This window comes from Thalassophryne amazonica, chromosome 8, assembly GCF_902500255.1.
Source record: "Thalassophryne amazonica chromosome 8, fThaAma1.1, whole genome shotgun sequence".
Taxonomy (NCBI): Eukaryota; Metazoa; Chordata; class Actinopteri; order Batrachoidiformes; family Batrachoididae; genus Thalassophryne; species Thalassophryne amazonica.
The window spans coordinates 93,210,461-93,222,119 of NC_047110.1; the positions used below are offsets into that span (position 1 = coordinate 93,210,461).

At 41.4% G+C, this 11,659-nt stretch overlaps 1 protein-coding gene across 1 annotated transcript; it reads left to right on the forward strand.

Annotated features, from left to right (window-relative positions):
• Positions 1-512: 512 nt before the first annotated feature.
• LOC117514959 (glycine-rich cell wall structural protein 1.0-like) lies at positions 513-1,253 on the forward strand. The gene has a single exon (XM_034175524.1). The coding sequence runs from the start codon at positions 513-515 to the stop codon at positions 1,251-1,253; it is 741 nt and encodes a 246-aa protein (XP_034031415.1).
• The last annotated feature ends 10,406 nt before the right edge of the window (positions 1,254-11,659 follow it).

Sequence of the window (11,659 nt, forward strand, 5' to 3'; positions counted from 1 at the left end):
TGACGACTTTGTCCTGATCAACCTTCTTTCACTGGACTCCATTCCGGATGTCGGCCAGCAGGGCATCCATAGACATAGGGACACCCAAAGTACTAAATGTCAGGGGAGAAATAAGACAAGGAGGTGGGCTGGGGGATGCAGATGATGTGCACAGACAAATCGGAAGAGGAGAAGGATGGAACACAGGGAGAGGAGTTGGGCTAGGAGGTGCACTTGATGTGCCTAGACAGGGCGGAGGAGGATGGGAAGGAAGAGGAGGAAACATGGGGAGAGGAGGTGGGCTATGAGGTGCATCTGACATGCCTAGCCAGCTCAGAGGAGGGAACACAGGGAGAGGAGTTGGGCTAGGAGGTGCACTTGATGTGTCTAGCCAGCTCAGAGGAGAAGGATGGAACACAGGGAGAGGACTTGGGTTAGGAGGTGCACTTGATGTGCCTAGACAGAGTGGAGGAGGATGGGAAGGAAGAGGAGGAAACATGGGGAGAGGAGGTGGGCTATGAGGTGCATTTGACATGCCTAGCCAGCTCAGAGGAGGGAACACAGGGAGAGGAGGTGGGTTAGGAAGGGTACTTGATGTGCCTAGCCAGCTCAGAGGAGGAGGATGGAACACGAGGAGAGAAGGTGGGTTAAGAGTTGCACTTGATGTGCCTAGCCAGCTTGGAGGAGGAGGAGGGAACACGAGGAGAGGAGGTGGGCTAGGAGGTGCACTTGATGTGCCTAGCCAGCTTGGAGGAGGAGGATGGAACACAAAGAGAGGAGGTGGGCTAAGAGGTGCACTTGATGTGCCTAGCCAGCTCGGAGGAGGAGGAGGGAACACGAAGAGAGGAGGTGGGCTAAGAGGTGCACTTGATGTGCCTAGCCAGCTTGGAGGAGGAGGATGGAACACAAAGAGAGGAGGTGGGCTAAGAGGTGCACTTGATGTGCCTAGCCAGCTCGGAGGAGGAGGAGGGAACACGAAGAGAGGAGGTGGGCTAAGAGGTGCACTTGATGTGCCTAGCCAGCTCGGAGGAGGAGGAGGGAACACGAAGAGAGGAGGTGGGCTAAGAGGTGCACTTGATGTGCCTAGCCAGCTCGGAGGAGGAGGAGGGAACACGAGGAGAGGAGGTGGGCTAAGAGGTGCACTTGATGTGCCTAGCCAGCTCGGAGGAGGAGGATGGAACACGAGGAGAGGAGGTGGGTTAGGAGGTGCCGAAGAGGTGCCTATTCAAGTAGGAAGGGGAGGAGGAGGAGGAGGAAGAGGTGGAGGAGAGTAAACTGGGAGAGGAGGTGGGCACTGGGGTTGCGCTCGAGGGTCCCAACCAGGTAGGAGGAGGAGGAGGGAATTTTGGGTGAAGAAGATTGGGACGTGTTACACACAAGATGACTGGTGTCACTGAGGGAGGGGGAGGAGGAGGGAATGAGGGATGAGGAGGTGGGAGACAGGCTGCAGATGAGGTGTCTGGCCCTGTGGGAGGAGGATGATGTCGGACTAAGAACTGGGTTTGGGGCACAGGAGCTGGAGGAGCAGGTCGACAAACCCTTTTAGGGTTAGGAGGAGGTAATGAGGGGAGAGGAGGAGGCAGCATGTATGAAAATGTATGAATGCAGCATTGTACAGAGACATCCTGGATGAAAACCTGCTCCAGAGCGCTCTTGACCTCAGACTGGGCCAGCTCTGGAGAACTCTGTGAATGTCCTTGAGTGGCCCAGCCAGAGCCCAGACCTGAATCTGATTAAACATCTCTGGAGAGATCTGAAAATGACTGTGCACAGGTGCTCTCCATCCAACCTGATGGAGCTTGAGAGGTTCTGCAAAGAGGAATGTGCAAAAGTGCCCAAAGATAGGTCCACCAAGCTTGTGGTATCATATTCAAGAAGACTTGAGGCTGTAATTGCTACCAAAGGTGCATCAACAAAGTATTGAGCAAAGTGTGTGAATATGTATGTACATGTGATTTCTTAGTTTTTTATTTTTAATACATTTTCAAAAAAAAAAAAAAAAACTTTTTCATGTTGTCATTATGGGTTGTTGTGAGCAGAATTTTGAAGGGAAAAAATTAATTTACTCCATTTTGGAATAAGGCAGTCACATAAGTTGAGGAAATAGTGAAGCGCTGTGAATACTTTCTGGATACATTGTGTGCCCTTGAGTGAAGACATCTTGGGAACATGTCCAGACTCCCACTTCTTGCTATTGATAAGTTAAAAGCTTAGTCAGAGCTGGTTCGGTTGGGCGTGCAGAATATGACTCTGCAGTGCAATAACACTGTTACTTCCTCTCTCTGTCCTCTAAAGAGCAAACATCAATCGGTCCCCTCTCCAGTTTGTCGTTCCCTCTCCCTTTATGTTCCTCCTGTGACTTCACATTCCTAAGTAGCCACTTTGTTAAATTCACACCTGCACCTCTTCTTATTATTCTGTCACAGAGGACACAACAATGCTATTTGACTCACACACAGTTAATGCACAATATCATCAGCATATCGTGTTCTCAGGTGTATTGTCACCCGTCTTTATGCTGCTTTATGCTAGATCAGGGCTCACCAACCACACCTTAGCTAATTAACTAAGTTAGGTTTGCACACTCAATTAAGTGCTAGTATGACGGAGGTCAGCAGGGGTCACTGTGCAATGGTAGTCAATAGACCTCACTTCTCCAACAGTTAAAGGACACTCTGGCCACTCAGGGTAGAGCTCGGGTTTTTAGCTGACTGAGAGCATCTGACTCCCATGCCAGAGATCACGTGTTCGCATCCCAAGGTGAGCAAGTGGGAGGAGTCAGAATCACAACACAAAACAAAGCAAGCCCCTACACTAGGAGACACCAGACATTGAAAACGTACGGCAGGTGATCTCCAGTGACTTTGTAGAGCCTGTCCAATATGGATTTTTTTTTTTTACTCCACCAATATCATGAAGTAAACATTTCATATACATTTCCAAATACATACAAAAAAATGGCTATGCTTCCTAACATGTTGTTAATATGTACATGTTGCAGACATGAATGAGTGAAGCTCCTCAGCATCTCCACACAAAGTCCTTCAGACTTTTTCTTTCAGTAAATGCTTCTGGTTAGCATTAGCATGGCTTAAAAACTTCAGCTTCTGGGGGGATTTTCTACCCAGACCCCTCATCCATGGCCCTCTTAACCCCCTGCCACTTTAAGCATTTTTCTTTATTTGCATCTCACATGCCTTGAAAGTCCTTACCATCTCACGTAGGTCCTTCACACTTTACTTTCAGTAAATGCCTCTGAGGAGCATTAGCATGGCTAAAAAAACTCCATGCAAATTACACTCTGAATAGTCAAATGATAGATCAAACCATTGTGTCTTGTAAAATAAATCTTAATTGGTGCATGTGTCTATGTCTCTGAAGATGCATTTGGAGCATAGACTGTGTAAATGTATGGTTTGGAGTCAGACACCACTGTTGCTTAATGGTGTCACTAAGGAAATAATACAGAAGACACCCTGTCATCCTGGGATTTTATATTCAAAACAAAATCCCAAACTATATTTTATTGTTAAAGGAAGATACTTTTAGACAATATCACCCATTTAACACAAAAGATGCTATTTCATTGCAAACTGAAAGTGATAAAAATCACAGTGGTCACATTATGCAAAGATGTTTTTATTCTACCTTTTACAGTTCCACATGGTTGGAGTTTCATTTTAAACATCGTCAAAGTCTCACATTTATATGGTAGTACGTGTTGAAATGACTGCTTTAAGGATAACATGCTGCATTCAGAACCTTTGGACATCCAGGGTTTTCATGTATCCCATAATCCCTTGCGCGCCAGAGAGTCGCTGCAGTCAAAACAACATAGAGAATCCACAAGATGACAGTTGTAAATGAATATTATACTACAAAAATGTATTTTTTTATGCTTTTCGTCACGTTAATAAGAGACTGCATGCATGATACTCTGAAAACTTGCTAAAACAATTATAACATAATCTGTGTCTGCCACGTTTAATCTGCGTGGAATTTAATAAGCGCAAACCGAATTTCAGACATATTATATATATTAGTCTGGAACAAAGAGGACAAACAGTGTTGTAAAGAACAATAATCAAGACGTTAAAAGAGCAAACTTCACTTTCCCCCAGAACGACATGATCATGATCAGCGAGCGTAGCTCACAGCAGCTCCCACTGAAAATAACGGAGAGACAGCCTGTGATTCTGCATGTTTACATAAAACAAACACAGTAACAACGTCTATAAACCCAGAGAATATATTCATGAGAGTTTTAGGCACAATATAAAAATAGTTTTATGTTGCAATGTTAATGCTGTTGTCCGTGTGCAGCGGTTAAAGTGCAGCGTGATCAGAGCGTCTCAATGCAGTTCTCAGTGTTACTGAGATCTCGCAGAGCGGCGACCTTTCCGAGATTTTGCGGGATTTGAAACCTGAAAAGGGCGGATTCATAAAAAACTCTATTCCCATAAAAAATGTGTGAATGAGATTACCTTGGCAACTTCAGTCATCAAATACTTATCACAGTAGAGCAAGGCTAAAGGTTTCTTTTCGCTAATGTTATCTTGCCGCTTAATGCTTAACATTTTTGCTGATGTGTGGTGCTGCTAACTTAAGTAATTGTACATAGAATGTGAGTATATTACATATAGCAGTAATGTTAAGATTTCACTTAAAGATGCATTTTCAGGATTAGCAACATGGCCACCATGGCTGTGGCACTGACTCACAGGTTTCTGAGCAAAATTTCCAGCCCGATGTAGCATTCAAGGCATTTTCCCAGAGCTAGAGATTTCTGAACATCCATGGGTTCTGAACACAGCATTAGGACTGATTGGAGTCTTTGGACTCCTGCTTGTGCTTTGCAACACCAGTGTTACCAACTAGAGGTGGGCGGATCAATCCTAATATCGATAATATTGATACCAATGCTGGTATTGATATTGAACAATCCTCGTGTGAAAAGGTCAATACTCAAGCTTTTTTTCTCTCCCGCACGCACTGACTGCTGCGCACGCAGATTCATCAACGTCTACTCTCTGTCTGTAAGAGCAGCGCTGCTCTATGTCACACAACACAGAGCAGCGCACCCTCCCCCCTCTGGTCTTTTGTTGTTGCGCTGTCACGTGGCTCAGTGGCGCCAGCCAACAGCCATGCAGGTAGGCTCAGCCTGGCCCGCCCACTCAGCGCTCTCCTCAAGTCAGCCCTCTACCTCAGGAGATTTTGTTTTAAGTTGTGTTGAGTGATATTTTTAAACAAAAATGTTGATTGTGATAATAAAGTATTCTGTTGTCATGTGCAATGTTTGGCGAAATTCTATCCTAGGTCTTTTGGATCCTTTGGATCTATGAAGCTTAAATATGAAAAAGTATCGGTATCGATATCGGGAATACTGGGCCTGTATTTACTTGGTATCGGATCAATACCAAAACTTTCCCTAGTGTAACTAGAGACTTTCGAAGACTCTGATGTCAAAGCACGTGTCATACTTACACTTCTCTATGAGCAGAAGGTGCTGCTGTGGGACTGAGACCCTCATCCGTCCCAAAGCGCTCACACTTGACCCAGTTCTTGCGCAGCAGTCAGGGCAGTCAGGCATGAACTGATCCAGGGCAGGATGTAAATGTAAAACTCTTTTTGTATAAAATAAATCACTGTCCTAAATACCAGACTTAAGAAAACTAAACAAGCAAACAAACAAACTAACAACTCTTAAGTAACTCTGCCATTGTGTCTTTTGGGTCACTTTTGCCGGTTCCAGTGACAGGTCCAGGTCCCAGTGTCCCAGAGACTTTTTTGGGATTGTTATGATCAGACAAATAATATGATATAGTTTTCAACATGATTGGAGCATTTTTAAAGTTTGTCCTCTGTGTAATTCCTCACTGACCCCTACCTGGATACAGCTACCACCCTGAGATTGCTATCATACAATTTTGTGTAGGCCATGATACACTGAGGCTGGATTCTAAGTGTCGTTTAGTCACTTTCACTGGTACCGATTAGGTCAAAATTGATGACTGGCTCATGGACTAACACCCAGAAAGTCTATAAACTCCTTTCAGTTTAAAGAAACTGGCACAAAATTAGGATCTTTTTCAGTGATTATTATGAAGCTTTCACATCTGTGTTAAAAGCGTATTATGACATTTGTTAACTTACTGTAAATGTGGCTCTTTCAAAACTCCCAGAGTACATGTAAAGCTATAATTTGTAGAATTTAGGTGTGCATATTTTTGTTTTTGTAGAAATTGAACATAGCATTCATAATCATCTGTTCATTAGTGCATATGTTACAAATGTAATTATTCCCACTTACCATTAGCAGCAAAGTTCAAACATTTCTGAGTTATATTTGGTGGTGGGAGTTTCATTTGTTGTGTTAGAGCGCCCTCTATGGGATTGTAGTGGCGAAATACTGCATTTTTGCATTCTCTTGTCAGCCTATGTTCACCCTGGCTGGGAGAGGTTTGTATGTCACAAATAGGAAATTTGAGAGCTTTAGCTAAGCTTGCTAACCATGTGGTGTTATGGTGTATGCTAGCGAGGGTAGAGTACAAAACCGCTACACGTTTATGGCAACAACAAATCAGTGTGTTTTCCCATGATCAGAATTAGCCCTTTGTATCTACACGGGAGCACACCCCCTCACAGAAGCCGCTATGTTGCACCGCCCACATTTTTGTGAAAAGGAGGCTCACACATGTTGCTTATCACAAGAAAAGGCAACTGAGCATGTCTCCTCGCCAAAGAAGCTAAAATGTGGAAGAAATTAAAATTATGATCAACAATAGCCACATAATGCAAACTGCAACATCACCACTAGATGGCAACAAATTGTACACACTGTAGCTTTAAAGAGCCAGAATACACTGAATGCAGTCTGCAGCACTAAAGCAGTGGTCACATCAGCTACAAGCAGCACAGGTAAAGCGAGGACTTGCCATTCATTTTCATTCAGAGTGCGCGTTTTGCAGCGGCAAGAGACGGCAATTGCTCAGCCGCCAGCGAGGCGGGGCCAAAGGCGTGAGGTCTATTTAATGCAAATACTGAGTGACACAACACGACATGGTGACTGCCAATCAAAGTGAATAAGCAGTGTAGCATCAGCTGATTGTTCACGCCAACAAAATAAACCAAGACTTTTGGGGATGCTCCTTTTATACCCAATCATGAGTGTCCTCAGTTCCCAAATGCTTATTGAGTGTTGTTAGAAGGAAAGGTGATGTAACACAGTGGTAAACATACCACTGTCCCAGCTTTTTTGAAACGTGTTGCAGGCATCCATTTCATAATGAGCAAATATTTGCACAAAAACAATAAAGTTTGCCAGTTTGAACATTAAATATCTTGTCTTTGTGGTGTATTCAATTGAATATAGGTTGAAGAGGATTTGCAAATCATTGTATTCTGTTTTTATTTACATTTTACACAATGTCCCAACTTCATTGGAATTGGTGTTGTACGTTTCCTGTTGTATCATGTGTAAGTGCAGACAAAGCTCTATTTCTCCATTTGCCGAAAATGACTGTGTGGAAGTGATGGTTGGTGCACATCTCCTTGTCCGCTCTCTGAATATCTTATAGTTTGTTCTACAAATAGCTGCTTTAACTCTCAAATCCTCGTGTTGTTTGGACATAAAGCTCAATTTCACAATGTGAGGCAGGACAAAATTAGCTGCAATAAACACGTATTCTGTGTGTTGTTCATTATAAGGTTTGTTAACATGAACACAACCTGAAAGTGAAGAACCACTTCATCTATTCCGAATCATCACACGCTCCCACAAGAAGCCAGCAAAACACAAAGGTCTCACTTTATCAGCGAGTCCGGCTACATTTATCATCATTTAAGTCTTCAAGAAGAAAAATAAAAAATAAAAAACACACAATACCATCTCACAGCTGTCAGAAGAGATCTGCTGTCTGCTTGTTCTCAATAATACTGAAGTTTCACCTTTTAGCACAAAGTCACATTTTCAGATCACACTTGTCTGTTCTTTTACAATTTGTCAGCATACACTCAAAAACCAGACTTGTTGGATGAACTCAATTTAATTATAAGCAGGATTTCCAACTAATAAATATATGTTGTCCTAACTAAATTCAATGGTCTTGCATGGATGTGCTTTATTTGAGTTGATGGTTACATATTTGTATTAATTGGAAATTCTGCTCATACTTGAATTGAGCTCATCCAATGACTCATGTTTTTTAGTGAAATAATGTGCAAATATACAGTTGGGTCATAAGTATTTGGACAGTGACACTATTTTTTTTTCTGTTTCTCTCGCTGCATGTCACCGAAATGGAGTTGAATTGAATCAGTCAAGTTGTACTTGCAGTGATGATTTTTTACTTTAATGTGAGAGGTTTAACAAAAATATTGCATTAACCATTTAGGAATTAAAGATGCTTTTATATACAGTCCCTCCATTTTTAGGGACCATAAGCAATTGAACAAACTAAATATAAGGATTATTGCTACAAATCATCAAATCATCTTTTTTATAGCTTCATTCAAAAAATAATTCATTGGATGAACTCACTTCAATTATGTGCAGGATTTCCATCTAATAAATATAGGTAGCCCCAACTCAAAAAAGCAGATCTATGCAAGATAATAAAAATTTTGTTGGGACTACAAATATTTATTAGATGGAAATCCAATCCAATGAGTCAGTTTTTTGAGTGTTGAAAGACATTTTTAAGTCACTGAATATGTTTTAGACTTCATTTATATCAATCATTACCAGTATTTTTATTTTTATTTTTTATTTTTATGTTCTTTTTTATGAGTTGTTTTAAATTTTATTTTATATGTGTTTTATTTTTGTAAATTTGTGTTTTTAATGTTAAGCACTTTGGACACCAGTCGGTGCTGTAAAGCGCTTTATAAATAAATGTTGATTGATTGATTGATTGAATCATGAGGAAATCCAATCAGTATGGTAGTGAAAATTAAATCTGTGTGGAGTAGGAAGTTCTCAAAAACCGAGTGAATGTGCAAGAAGAGGACTATTGAGGGAAGCCACCAAGACATGATTTACAGCTTTAAAAGTTTGAACAGAGCATAGGACAGCTTTTGTCTGTCACAGAACCAGTTGCACAGCTTCATGGTGAAGTGGCACAGAGAAGGATTTTCTTCAAAAGATGTGAAAGTTCAGATATAGTTTGCCAGAAGGGACATGGAAGATATAAGCTGAGATTTGATTTCTTTTCTTGTGTGAAAACCCTTCTCTGTTTCACTTCACCATGAGCTGTGCCTGGTTGTTCAACAGACAACAGATGTACAGCCACAGGAGCCTATAATGCCTTCAGAGGTGTCACTGTGTCTTGGTGGCTTCCCTCACTCGTCTCCTTCCTGCACAGCCACTCAGTTTTTGAGAACTGCCTACTTCAGACAAATTGACCATACCATACCATACCGCTTGTGTTTCTTAATGACTTCATGTAAAGGAAGTCAAAGACATATTCAGTGAAATGTTCATGTTTCCATCCCTTGACTTGTCTAAAGAAAACTGGCTGTAAAAATGTCAATTTGTGTCAACAATAATCTTTATATTTCATGTGTCCAATTACTTATGGCTTCTGAAAATGAAGGGAGCGTGTATAAAAATGGCTGTAATTTCGAAATGGTTAATGCGGTATTTTTTTGTTGAACCCTTTGAATTAAAGTTGAATGTTACATCTTGGCATTTTGTCATTTCATCTCCATCGTGGTGACATAAGGAGGCAAAATTACACAAAATTGTATAAATAAATGATCACTGTCCAAATACTTTTGGACCAGATTATGAGTACATATGAGTCCAGCTCTAATACAAAACAAAAAGGCAATAATGAAGGCAAGAACTGTTTAAACACCCCACAAACGGTGAGTGGAACACAGTGTGTGTGAGATGTGATGCTCGAAGCGCATTTGTTATTATTGCCACAAATATATTATGATCTTTTGCATATTAAGTGTGCAGATCTCCACAACTGTAGTGCGTGAGCTACCTGTCTACTTGGCTATTGGGCTAAAGGGACCAAGCGATACTGTATGTGTTTAAAATACATCTCAAGACGTCTTTGCAGATATGTATTTTTGAAGTTTGTGTGGTTTTTCTAAGAATTCTCTTTCTCCACTTGTCATTCTTTCCTTTGGTCCTTTCGATGCGTAGCTGCTGTTTGACCGTGCACTGCAGCACCCTGCTAAGTTATAACACTGCTGGTTTCGTTGAGGGTGATTAGCTGCACACAGTCGTCCTGAGACATTAATGTGACATCGTTTCCTGCAGGAACACTCGCTCACATACACAAACCTGATCACTTCATCCAAGTCAAACAGTTTGTGGAACGCAGTTTACCTCAGACCACTCCAGTGACCTCATAGAATTCAGTAACCGTGGTTGATAATTTAGACTATTTTCACCTGTGCAATGAACTGGTCAAAGCTTATCGAAAATTATATATGACTGAAAAAAATGCAACATATGTCTACATACAGGCCAGTATTTATAAAGAATGCCATATGAATCACCTGCTGTGTTCTTGATTTTTTTGCACCAAGCCTATTTTTTTCTTTCAGTTTGCCAATATATAAGTTTGGAACTTCAGCTCAAAAAAGTGAATGAGTTGCATAATGCACCTTCCATTCACATTTTGTTTTCAGTTTCTTTTTGTTTTGTTGTGTTTTTTTTTTTTTTTTTTTTTAGATGGGTAAATAACATTTTTGACAGCATGGTGACCAAGTGGTTAGTGCTCTTGTTTCCAGAACAGAAGGCTCCCAGAAGACCACCTGTCCCTGTTCTCCACATAATGTGGCGTTGTCAAAGGCAGAACTCATTAAATTCCGGTGTGGATCCGGATCAAGGGGAAAACCAAAGTCAGCAATCATGATTAAAAAAAAAAAAAAATCAGCTATCAGAATCAAGAAATCTGGATCAAAGATCAGATTCAGGCTCAAATGTCAGTGATCAAGATTAAACTTAAACCATCAGGACCAAAAGACATATCAACCAGAATATCAACCATCAGGGTTTAGATTTAGGCTGAAACGTGAGCGTTCAACATTAAACTTCAGACATCAGGACCTAAACTCAAAGATCATGATCACAGAAATCAAATTTCAGTGATACAGGATCAAAGTTCAGCAATCAAGATCATAATCAAGTTCACAAGTTCAAAAAGATCAAAGATCACCAATCAGGATTAAATTCAACAATCAGGAACAAAGATCATGGTCATGATCATAGTAATTAGGGTGGCAATAGGTCAGTTGGTAGAGCGAGCCGTCTTATGACTAAAGGGTCGACGGTTTGAATCTGGCTCCCAATCAGTCAAAAATCTGCATATTGCCGTTGTGTGCTTGGTTAAGACACTTAACTCACTTTGCCTGTGTATGAATGAGGTGGTGTTTGGAGGGGCCATAGGTGCAGAATGGCAGCCATGCTTCCATCAGTTTGCCCCAGGGCAGCTGTGGCTACACTAGTAGCTTATCACCACTAATGGGTGAGTGAATGAATAATGCAACTTGTGCTTTGGCTGTCTTGAAAAGCGCTCTATAAATCCAAGTCATTATTATCATTATTAATCAGAAGGAAAGGTGACTGATCAAGGTCACAACTAGGATCAAAGGTGAGAATACAGACTCTCATAGTTGCCCATCCATAATCATATTTTGGTCCAGATCTAGATAGAGGTGG